Source organism: Gadus morhua, chromosome 6, assembly GCF_902167405.1.
Source record: "Gadus morhua chromosome 6, gadMor3.0, whole genome shotgun sequence".
NCBI classification, from domain to species: Eukaryota; Metazoa; Chordata; class Actinopteri; order Gadiformes; family Gadidae; genus Gadus; species Gadus morhua.
In genome coordinates, this window is record NC_044053.1 from 10,841,006 (window position 1) to 10,854,194 (window position 13,189).

General features: G+C 41.4%; 1 protein-coding gene across 1 annotated transcript; it reads left to right on the forward strand.

Annotated features, from left to right (window-relative positions):
• Positions 1-2,432: 2,432 nt before the first annotated feature.
• Positions 2,433-12,622, forward strand: npffr1l2 (neuropeptide FF receptor 1 like 2). The gene is made up of 4 exons (XM_030357649.1): positions 2,433-2,526; positions 9,263-9,663; positions 10,257-10,356; positions 10,780-12,622. Exons 2-4 carry the CDS (start codon positions 9,312-9,314, stop codon positions 11,807-11,809), a joined length of 1,482 nt encoding a protein of 493 aa, XP_030213509.1. The 5' UTR covers positions 2,433-2,526; positions 9,263-9,311; the 3' UTR covers positions 11,810-12,622.
• Positions 12,623-13,189: the final 567 nt, after the last annotated feature.

Sequence of the window (13,189 nt, forward strand, 5' to 3'; positions counted from 1 at the left end):
TATGTTCTACTCTTGGGTCCAGCAGCCGCCGAACCCTATCAAGGGCTTGTTGATTAGCCGTCATGTGAGGCTTGTGTCTATAAGAATCTGGTGTCTAGACAAGGATGGCATCCCGAACTTATCTCCAATGCTTTGTCATGTAAGCGCAACAGCGCGTGGTCATTATTAGACTATTCAGCCATTATTGCATAAGAGGCCAGGGGCATTGCTGTAAGCATGTTGCAAAGGTAGCTAAAGATAGTAAAATAAACTAACACAGGAAATGTTTCTCTTTTTTAAACATTTTGCTAATGAGCTTAAACAAGCAAAAAAGAGGGAACATTGTCTGGAATACATGTTGAATCTGTATTGGTGTTTGTATCTGTGTTTGTATTCATTTGGATTTAACTAGAGCTGGGAACAAAAACTGTTTTTCGGCTATACTTAACTTCACTATTTTACTTTTACTCTCCAAATTCCAACACAAATATCTGTACTTTCTACTCTTTAAGTTAAAAAAGACTTGGAGGAGCATTGGAGGAGAATTATCAATGATTATTTTATGCCCAACATCAGGACTGATTTGAACCTAACTGGATGGGACAATAACACGTGGAAAAGACGATCCATTGGTTAATCCATCAGTGCAAAGACGGAGAAGAGAGTGAGTGAGGATGGATGAAAGTGAATCCGTACATTTTGGTAGTCCTGTAGTGATGAGGGAATTTCTAAAAAGAGTTTAAGGCTTGATCAGACCATCATAATGTTTAGAGTACTGTTGCTTACATTGAAAACTGATTTGCGATTAGAGTGAAGTAAATTTTCGTTATTTTCGGTATATTGTTTGTTTAATTTGAAGGTAGAATGGTTTAACATTAATAGTCTTTGAACTATATTAATATGACGTGAGGATCAATTAGCTTTGCACAGAAACAGCCGGTATATCAGAGGGCTACTTTTTACTTTTAAACTTTGTTATTTGAAAGTAGAGCCTGTACTGTACTATTCATTTTTTATTATCTGAACTGAAACTGACCAAAGGTTGATCATGCTTTAGTTGGGCTTCATCAAAAACATTGTCCTGAAATAGCGTGGTCAGAAGGAAAATTTGGATGCTATACAAAAAAAAAGTATGCTTCGGGGAAAAGGGTTGCAAGGTCAAGGTCAATTCTTATCCCATTCATCACCAGAATGTAGAAAGGACAGCCAGGTAACCAAATAAAATCACAGAGACCCTGGCCTCTGAACCTCAGCTGAAAAACAAACTGGAGGCCTGCTTGTCTCCAGGCAACATGACCTTAACGCAAAAGTGCAGAAATTGTTACCAAGAACAGAAGGTGAAAGAATTCCGTCCCTGTATGTAACTGTCTTGCTAATCATTAATATTACAGGGACAAGAGAAGTCAGATCGTGGGTCAAGGTGTTGAAGAAGATGGTCCCTGTTTTTTGTTTTTTTTACATAACCATGTTGTGTAATGAAGATTACTAATCATCATCATGTGATCCCATTAACATCTCAGTTACTGCTATCCATTAATCAACTTTGTAAAATGAATTACTCTCAATTGAATAACTACTCATGATCAATCAGTGATAATACGTGTTTGAGTAAAACCTTGTGCTGCCAAATAGTAAATTCTACTGCAGTCTTTCTTTTCTCCAAACCCTTCAAATCAAAAGCCTTCCATAACTCAAAGATGAACAGAATCCGAAGTTGAGAAATGTTATGTTGCTTACTGTGGAATTTGTTATGTCAAGAGTTAAGGGTCGTAAAGTTTGAGTACAGACACAATACTGCAGGTGTAGTGTATCCCTAGTGTGGTGTAGGGATTCTAACACTGCCCACCATTGACAATGTGCAGGTGATAATGTGACAGAAATGTGTTGAAACTGGATTGCAGCAAATTCCTTGCTTTGTCTTGAGAGAAAGGAACCACCTATTTGCATTATCTGCAACAAGCAGTGCATTTTGGCAACAACAAACCACAATTAAGTGTAACAATGGCTCAGTTAATTGACTGGTTGCTTCGTTATTACACCATTATTATTTATATAATGGTGAATAAGGATTCACCATTATAGTCAATTATACAGTATATTCAGATTATGTCAATACATGTACATCCATCAAAATAAATAATTGAAAAAACATGTGTTAAGAAGTGATAGGCCAAGGAAGATACATTTTGGTTAAGTAGGCCTACAGTTTATTTCTGTAAGTCTCTAAAAGTATGCTCATTTTTTTTTATACTATTTGTTTACATGTTGATAATGTATTTATTTATTGGGTAGCAAGGAAATAATTTATGTTGTTATAAATCAATTAAAAAAACAACACATTTTGATTAATCAACATCAATATACATATTTAGCCTATAATCTTGAGCCCATAGAAATCAAAGCCAATGGGAAAAGGTGCGCGACCGGTGGGGGGCGGGGGATGGACGCAACACTGTGCCGACAGAGGAGCCACACTGGTCGGGATAAGACTAGATGAGGGACATACGACTTCTTGTTTGTTGGAAGGAAACATCTGAATTGGTAAAGGTAGGTTATATTTTAATTTGTTATTGGTACTTCACCCTGGTTATTCCTACAGTGGTTGACTGTAGGAACTTTCCGCAGTATATTGAAGGATTTCGCCTTCTTTCTAAATGATTCGCGGATGTGATTACTCTGCTTGTTTGGTTAGACGGTCGCTTAAGATGATCCATCTTATAAATGTAAACCCTGGCATAAACAAAGCACGTTATAAACCTTTGTAGAATGTACTGGCTGTACATTTATCGGTCAGGTCCGGGCTTTATTCAGAGAAAGACTTGCAGGGCTATGAATTAAACACTTTTTCAACAGTTATTAATAATGCAGTCGGACAACAGACCTTGCTGAATTTAGTTGGATTTTTTGATTTGCCTTTTTTCTCCCTTTGCAAAAGCTGAGCTCCTTGCGAAGAGGACCGATTTCTTCAAGATAAGTTATCTTGCAAAGAATGGACATTGGGCGATACGTCACACTCTCAGTTCGCTGTGCATCACAAACTATTCAAATAATATTACAAATAGGCCTACACGGTTTTGTACACGAAGCTCTGATGCGCTTTTCCTGTGGATGTTTAGGGATCCTCTAAAAAGTTAATGTAGCATAATGTATACAACATATTATAGAATATAATATATATTTTTCAATACAGTAAATTATGAAAAACATTTCACATTTTTTTATTTTGATCAGAAGCCCTCCCTATAATCATCTTCACTTGAAAATATGGTATATATCAACCCCATTGTCAGTATGACTGCATGGCCTATCTTGCCGAATAATAAGTCTGTTTCTGTAATCATAGCCTACTGCCTTTGTGTAATTTGTAAAGGGCTCATATTTTACATACGCGAGTGGGATTAGCCAAAATCAGCTGTGCCCTGTGAAATAATGACATCACATGTGGGAGTGTTTAGCCCGATGTATGCTGGATAGATCAGTTTATTTATCCATCATACATCTATGTGGACCCACCCACTTGTGACCTCACTATTTCACAGGTAAGGTACGATTCTGAAATGGCTAATCACTCACACCTGGTGCTAAAATAGGGATCCTTCAAGATGTTTTTTGAAATGGTTGTAGTTTTGATTTGTATTAAACAAGCTATCGCAATCTTAAAATGTGTATCCCATGGTTTTCAAAGCTAATCAGTTGCTTAATACGAACTGAATTTAAAATGTTTACAAGGTGGTGACGTGAATGAGTAATACTACAGGGACAAGTGACATGTGATTGTTGTTCAAGGAGTTGAAGAAGACATTTGACCTTTGATTAATTAATCTGTAGTCTCAGCCATAGCAACCACAGGTACTGTTCTTATTCAACAGAAATGGCCTGCTATGATTACATCAACAGTGTGTCAAACCCACGCGGGCATTTCTGCAACCTACGTACATTTTAATCTCAACAGAAAATAACATTCATTAGTAATTTCATCAATATTGCAGATCGAAAGACATTTGACCTTTGATCATTGAACCTGTATAAATATGCAACAAGTATTCTCAGCCATAGCAACCGCAAGTATTGTGATTCAATAGAAGTGACCTTCTATGATTAAATCATATAAGTCAAAGCCACTACTAGGGCTTTGCCTCGCTGAACCTTGTCTGACACAGCATTGACATTAAGGTATTAAAAGTCCCATGACATGCTGGATGCTTATAAATAGTTGTTAGTGGGCCCCTAATACATTACTTGAAGACGTTCAAGAAATTCAGCCTTGTTGCAGAATTACAGCCACTACGAGCCAGTCCCAAAATGAGCTTCCCACAAACGTGTCGGTTTTTAGAGGCGGAGGGTGGGGTGTGGCCCTGAGCAGATTGCGGCCACGGTACCGTGCGCCCGTGTTTACAGCGGATGGAGGCAAGATAAGTCAAGATAAGTTATTTTGCAAAGAATGGACATTGGGCGATACGTCACACTCTTAGTTCGCTGTGCATCACAAACTATTCTGCCTTGGCAGCGGGGCTCCGGCGTTTGGGGTCAGAACAGTCTCATTAATAATGAATGCACAGAGAAGGATACACAAATGTATTTTGTGATTTATATTTAAATTACTCTCTGTCTCTTCTCACAAATACATTTCAATGCACACACAAATGGATATCAGTATGTATAAATTTAAAATAAATCCATAAACAAAAATAAGTTTCACAAACACATTTCTGATCCACACACAAATGTGTCTTGTTTTAAATAAATGTAATATAAACCCATCTATATATTAATTAAAAAAATATTTGCAATTCTCATCAAAAATGTATTTGGATGTTGTTACATTTATATACAAACTGTTAAACTTGAATTAACAAGACACTTCATTTGTGAACTTGTTTGCATTTGTGTATGAACTGGACTGTAATTATATGTGGATTTTTTAGGTTCTCCTGACGTGGCTGGATTCACAAATGCATTTCAACAAGGAACTCTCTGTAGCCAATCAGATGCCTCCCTCGTTTTCAGCCAATCACATGACTGCAGCTGGGCCTCTGAGTCCAGCCTCCGAGCCTCCCGGTTCCCTCGGTCATATGTCTATGGGAAATAACAAGGTCCCCAAGTTTCCAGTACCACAGAGAGAAGCTTTCATTTCTCTGGGGGCCTCGATGTCCACTAGTTCACTTTGAATCACTTCTTCGTCCATCAGCATCACCTTCTTCACATTAGGTGATTGGGAACACCCAAATTCAATGACATGTAAATGACAAAGTCGTTAAATCTGGCACAGAATCAAGCTTTAAGTATATCCACCACAGTAAATTTATATAAACACATTCAACTAATGCAGAAATCTAAATCCAAAAAATAATAACAGTCATTAAAGTCAAATTATTGATTAAATGACAAACAGGGAAGAGAAAAAAAGCATAGCTATTTGGGTGGCATGGTCGTGGTGTGGATTTTTTCATTGACATTTAGATCCAGCCCATGGGAGTGCTGTAAATAAAGTGTCTCCTGCCACATGCCTCAGGTGTAGACATCACCTGCAATCAGCCTCAGAAATTATCATATTGTCCTTTTCAAATCGTACCATCAGGCACATATTCAGTTTTACCTCTCTATTGCTTGTATCGGTTATGAAACAGCCCATGTCCCATATGGTCTGATTGGTTAACGTTGAGAGTTTGTGAGTTTGATTGTAATTAATAATTTTAACACTTATATCTAGCTGTCCGTTCAGCTTGTAATCGTGGATGTCTATGAAACAGACTGTTATTGAAAGAGGAAAGGCAAAACTTATTTTAAACCCTATTTTAATGATCTCATGCTTAATGTGTTTCCATTCGTACTAGTACTTTGATATTATGTTGTTAATTTTATGATTAAAAAATGTACCACTAAATAGCGCTTGCCACCGTTTGAGAATCCCATAGAGGATGGGGTGATATAGAGGCTGGTGTGATACACAACTGGGTTGATAGAGGGTTGGTTGATATAAGGCTGGTGTGATACAGAACTGGGATAATATAGAGGATGGGGTCATATAGGGGCTGGTGTGATACAGAACTGGGATGATATAGACTAGAGGATGGGGTGATATAGAGGCTGATGTGATACAGAACTGGGATGATATAGGGCCTGGTGTGATACAGAACTGGGATGATATAGGGGATAGGGTGATATAGAGGGTGGTGTGATACAGAGCCGGGATGATATAGAGGCTGGTGTGATACAGAACTGGGATGATATAGGGCCTGGTGTGATACAGAACTGGGATGATATAGGGGATAGGGTGATATAGAGGGTGGTGTGATACAGAGTCGGGATGATATAGAGGCTGGTGTGATACAGAACTGGGATGATATAGGGCCTGGTGTGATACAGAACTGGGATGATATAGGGGATAGGGTGATATAGAGGGTGGTGTGATACAGAGCCGGGATGATATAGAGGCTGGTGTGATACAGAACTGGGATGATATTCAAGATTCAAAGATTCAAGATTCAAGATTCAAAAAGCTTTATTGTCTAGTATGTTGCCATACTAGAAAATTGTCTTTTGACTGAAGGCTTGGAGGTGTGTGTGTGTGTGTGTGTGTGTGTGTGTGTGTGTGTGTGTGTGTGTGTGTGTGTGTGTGTGTGTGTGTGTGTGTGTGTGTGTGTGTGTTATTTGTGTGAGTTCTTTGAGGAATGAGTGTTCTGTGTGTGTATAGCTACGGGGATGAATGATTTTTTGTAGATAGCTTTCCTGGCCAAAGGCATTCTGAATCTTCTGCCAGAAGGAAGTAGATCAAAACAAGGATGGAGTGGGTGGGAGGGATCTAAGAGGATGGAGTTGGTCTTCCTTCCCTATATAGAGGCTGGGGTGATATAGAGGCTGGTGTGATACAGAACTGGGATGATATAGACTAGAGGATGGGGTGATATAGAGGCTGGTGTGATACAGAGCTGGGATGATATAGAGGATGGGGTATATAGAGGCTGGTGTGATACAGAACTGGGATGATATAGAGGATGGGGTGATATAGAGGCTGGTGTGATACAGAGCTGGATTGATAGAGGGTTAGAGTGATACAGAGCTGGATTGATAGAGGGTTGGAGTGATACAGAGCTGGGATGATATAGAGGATGGGGTATATAGAGGCTGGTGTGATACAGAACTGGGATGATATAGGGGATGGGGTGATATAGAGGCTGGTGTGATACAGAGCTGGATTGATAGAGGGTTAGAGTGATACAGAGCTGGATTGATAGAGGGTTGGAGTGATACAGAGCTGGATTGATAAAGGGTTGGAGTGATACAGAGCTGGATTGATAGAGGGTTGGAGTGATACAGAGCTGGATTGATAAAGGGTTGGAGTGATACAGAGCTGGATTGATAGAGGGTTGGAGTGATACAGCGCTGGATTGATAGAGGGTTGGAGTGATACAGAGCTGGATTGATAAAGGGTTGGGGTGATAGAGGGTTGGGTTGATAGAGGGCTGGGTGATCTAGAGGCTGGGATGATAGAGGTTTTGGTGATAGACATCCTATCCTATTACAAGTAGCCTACATGAAGACCTGGTAACAAGATATAATTAAATTTGTCGAAGCCTGTAATGTCACAACACTTATTAAGTGCGTATTAATTCAACACTTATTATTTTGTCTGTCAAGATACAAAATGAATTGGAACAGAAGTTAGGCAATACCACTCAAACATTATTCATTTAAAAACGACTCATGACAGCCCCTTAAGTCTGGAAAAACAAGTGGTATGAAATAGCTGTGAATAAATATCTATCTCATTACAAATATTTTCACTCTGAATGGGCCTGGTATCCTTCAATCCATCAAAGAGGACTTGCAGATTGAAGGCCTTGCTTTTATCTTTATGGGGTAGAGCTGCCAATAATTAAAATTAATGTTTTACAACCTATTTCCTAGCCACCATCCCATTGAAATTCCCACAGAGTTGGTTTAAAGACATTAAATCCCTTTTTATTTGCCATCTTTGAAATAAAAAACCCAGAATTGCCTACAAGAAATTAATCATACCTAGATCCTAGGAGTACCAGACATTTTCAGTATTACCACTCGTATAATGCAAAAGTACTAGTATGGGCCTATAAACCCTAATATTTAGTAGGTAGCTGGGAATGGCTAGAGAAGACCATCATATCTCGGGTTAAGAATATTTCTTTAGCTTCACTGTGGTACTATCCTAAACTCCCATCTTTAGTTGACAATACCATCATTGCTTTTCATGCCCCACTGTAGGTTAATACGTAGGAGGCTAGGCCTCAATGGTCTAATCCTTCCATCCTGTCCCATCTGATGTAACCCTCTTTTATCTGCCGGAGGACGTGCGTTAAATAATGCAATCTGGAAGAGGCAGGGCATTAGAATAAGTGGACCGTTTTTTTAAGGACAAATTATTGCCATTCCAACAGCTTAAAATACAATATGGCCTGCCAAATTCCTAATTTTTGATACATGCACAAGTATCGTCAATTATTAATAAGTAATGTGAAGAGGGAACTATCCCGGCCTCGTGTACAGACTGGGATCGGCTTCTCGAGAGGGCTACCTTGTCAAGAGGTATGGTTTCAAACTAGAGCGGCCCCTAATGCGTACTCCAATACCCAGGTGGCATGGGAACATCCTTATCCATCGCTCAGTAGGACGCAGTCTGGAGATCAGCTAGGAGTACATCTAAGTTTGTAAGATGTAGGATCATACAGTATAAAATATTGTACCAAGCATACTTTTCCCCGGTCAGTTGGATGATAAATACAATATCTCATGCTGGCATCACTGTGGCAAAAGTGGGTCATTACGTCGCCTGCTTTGGGACTGCCCAGCTGTAAAAGCACTATAGGTAGCAGCAATATCAACAATGTCAGAAATGTTCATTGTTAACTTCCCTGTATGTCCCATAACATGCTTAAAACGACATGCTCTAAAACCAGACAATATTGGAGCTATTGCTAATAGGGTATGGAATCTGAGTTGCTTATCAATTAAGAGACTTAAGCCCAATCCCAATACATAATTCATAATAATTGGGGAAAAAACAGTTGAATGTATGAGACGTTATTGTTTTTGTAATGTATCGAAATTAAACATCTCAATATTGAAGATATTATAGCAGGGTAGTAGAGGGTAGAGGGTTCCAGGTGAGCTTGGTTCTATTCTCTTTGCGTGTGTCAGTTATTAATTCGATTCACTTTATACTTCTGATTCGATTGTATTTTAGACATTAGAGAACACACGTTTTTAAAATTATGAATCCTCATCCTTAATTGTGATGTTTCTGCAGCTCGGTCTCTAGGTCCCTGACCCTTTGCCAGTGACCCCAGGACGGAAGCATGGATGCACCGACCAGCCTGGAGGATGAGGTGCTGGAGATGGTGGAAGGATCAGCCACCATGGCAAACCTTTACAACATCAGTCGTCACGTGTACGGGGACGTCAACATCACCAACGCCACCTACTTCTCGTACTACCCGCACTCTCTGCACATCGCCGCGGGCTACATCCTGGCCTACCTCTTCATCTTCCTGCTGTGCATGGTGGGAAATATCCTGGTGTGCCTCATCGTGCTGGGGAACCGTCGCATGCGCACCGTCACCAACCTCTTCATCCTCAACCTGGCCGTCAGCGACCTGCTGGTGGGAATCTTCTGCATTCCCACCACGCTGGTGGACAACCTCATCACAGGTAAGAGTAACCTCAGTACCGTTCATAACAACCATCTCATCACAGGTAAGAACAACCTCATCACAGGTAAGAGTAACCTGAGTACCGTTCATAACAACCATCTCATCACAGGTAAGAACAACCTCATCACAGGTAATGACAACCGCTTAACAGGTACATAAACCTCATCAGAGTAACAAACTCATCGCAGGTACCAACCACACAACAGTAACCCTGTAAAAATGAAATCTCGTGATGGCAACGTTTATTTCTAAACTGTACAAGGGTTAGGGTTAGCGATGACTGACAGGCTAAACTGGTCCTCACAATTGTTTAAAGGCCAATAAGTAGCAATGATATAAATTGTCAATTTATTAAGTAAAATTGCGAATTATGAAGAAATCGGCTCATCTACAGCAAAATGTATTCAAGACACATAGGTCCATAGCATATATAATCCTGTATGTGTACCAAATGACTCCTTCACCCTTGACCTTAGACAATTTTGATGCTCTGTGTCTTTTTATCTATCCATCTATAAGGGAGCATAAAATATGTGCGGTCAGGAAGGACTGTCTTGCTTCCAAATTATCAATATCGACCTCCTTTGACAGGTTGGCCCTTCACCAACATCGTGTGCAAGTTGAGTGGTTTCGTACAGGGCATGTCTGTCTCAGCCTCCGTCTTCACACTGGTGGCCATTGCCGTTGAGAGGTTTGTACCGTATGCACTCCACTGCCATTTCACTGGAATTATTCTTTCAGCTTTTTTCCCCAAAATCAAATATAGTATAGTAAAAGGTTTTAATGCCGTGATTCTACTCATGTCTATTCATCTACAAATTTAAGGGACCACTGGGGCAGATTTTCGAAAACGGCTTTTAAGGCTAATCACACGCACACCTGGTGGTATAATATGTCTCTTTTACAGTGCTTTCTAACCTGCAACCAGGCATATGTTTTACTGCCTGTGACCCACCCTCTTGTTTATCTGCTCGTCTCCTTGTGTTGTGCTGTCCACATTGTAATGCGTCCTTGAGTTGGAAAGGCATTACATAAATCGAATTTATTATTATTTTTATTATTATCATCATGTACCTTAAAGTGAAGGACTTTCTCTTATATTTTCTAACACTAGGTTTCGCTGCATAGTCTACCCCCTGCAGCCAAAGTTGACACTATTCATCGCTAAGGCGACCATATGGTTGATCTGGGTGCTGGCGGTGGCTATCACGTGCCCCGCGGTGCTCGCTCTGACCGTCGACAAGGTGGGCTACCATTTCCTGGTGTACAACGACAACCTCAACCTCACCTACCCGCTGTACATGTGCTACGAAAACTTTGCCAACCCGCTGATGAAGAAGGCGTACACCGCCGTGCTGTTCACCCACATCTACATGGTGCCTCTCGCCTTCATCACCGTCATGTACGGATGCATCGGCGTCAAGCTCTACTCCACCGTGGTCTCCAGCCGCGCCCAGCAAGAGGCCAGCAACCACACAGCGCCGTGCCTGGCGCGAAGAGCTGGCCGTCCGGTCATATCCCAGAAGAAGATCAAGGTGATCAAGATGCTGATCGTGGTGGCCCTGCTCTTCATGCTCTCCTGGCTGCCCCTGTGGACCCTGATGATGATGACTGACTACGCGGGCCTGGACAGCGAGCAGCTCGACCTGCTGTCCAGCTACTTCTTCCCGTTCGCACACTGGCTGGCCTTCTCCAACTCCAGCGTCAACCCCATCATCTACGGCTACTACAACGAGAACTTCAAGCGGGGGTTCCAGGGAGTGTGCAAGAGCCGACCGTTCTGCTGCCTGTTCCCCTGCTGGCGTTGGGACAAGAGGGCCGGCCGAAACAGGAGGGGGAAGCCCGCCCACGGAGGCGGCAGCAACACAACGCGCCTCAAGGATCCCAGCCCCATCCCCAACCACATGGTCTTTGGAGTGACGAACCGCGTTCACAACGATCAGAACAGCGACCCCGTCTCGCTGGCATTGGCGCCGAAGAGGCCGTCCCGGATGGCGTGCGGCGTGGTGGTCCACTCGGAGCCGAGCAGCGCCAAGCCGCCCTCAGAGACGTCCACCGTGGTTAAGACGGGGCTGACGGGGAAGGAGCAAGACAAGGTCAGATCCCTGGGGAATGCGGTGGTCCAGGCGTGGGATAATAAGTAGTTTAGCTGAGTTTCCTCAATGGTTAAGATGAGGAGATGACGATATTCTTTGGGTGACAATATACAGTATGAGATGGGATTCAATAATGGATTATTAATGTTTCAAAAGCGCAATCGAATCTAGGACTTTTGCACGCTGTTTCTCGTAAGTAAGGAGAATAGAAACATACCTCTGTCCCTCTGTCTGAATCTGAAACCTTCTCTTCAGCCCTCACATTCATTTCTGCTCTGAGCCTCCTGCTCTCTCTCACAAAGGCCTACTGTCTTCTCCTTTTTTCATTGTCCTCTTTCCCTTCACTTTTAGCTTTCCTTTTCATTTTTTTATGCTGCTTGTCACTGTCCAGCTACTCTGTCCTGCAAGATGTAAAAAGCTCCCGTTACACTAATACACTGTAGGGCATTGTACTACTTTATCATTGTATTCTTTTTGATTTTTTTACAGTAAAGGATGAGCACTGGTTCAATTTGTGCAGCATCATTGCTGTGATATGAGGGAGTTGAATTGTCTAGGCCAAGTAGGTAGGTTACTGCTTAGCAAATCAAATAAAAATGCTTAGTAGTGCTTTTGTAGTGTTGTAACTTCACCCCCGAAATGGGGACCGCCCTGTCAAACGTTATGAAATAGGTTCATATGTCAGTTTTAATATTTTGTATTAAGCAACTCTTGTCTTGAATAAAATCTGAAACAATGTATGGGCAAAAAGGCTTCTACATACCATGAGCAAACGTTTCACTTTGAGTTGATCAATGGACGTGATCAGGGCCGACGGACTGCGGGGGAAAGTGAGGCAGGGGTGGGGGGGCCCAAGGCAGAGGGGGGGCCCATGGCAAAAAAAAAAGAAGAAATTCGAATTATCCACCAGCCCATAGTGTTAGGAGTCGCACATGGCCTCGTCTCGTCTCAAAAGTTGAGATACATAGTGTAAAATATTACTCCAGTAAAAGTGGAAGTAATCCCTTCAAACGTCGACTTGAGTAAAAGTATGAAAGTACTTGGCTTCAAATGTATAGAATTGTATTCCGATCAGAGAATTGTATTCCGATTGAGGCGTATACAGAGGGATTATCAGTCTAGATCACTTTACGTCATTCCCCGCTCTTGCACATGTCGTTGGCAGAAAGAGACGAGAGCGACAAGAGCCGCAATCATGTCTTCTGCGGTTGGTTGCACAAACCCTTTTAATAAGACTGATTATACCATTTATTCTACTTCTTGTTTGCCAACATAATAAAACAATTCATATACTTTAATAATTATTAACTGACATTACCTTCAGATTCTCAGGACAGGTGAGTCGTTCAACTATCTGCGTGAAGGAGAAGGAGACCTTTTCGTAGGAATTTGAGGTATCTCTATAATTCAGAAAAACTGAGCAGAATT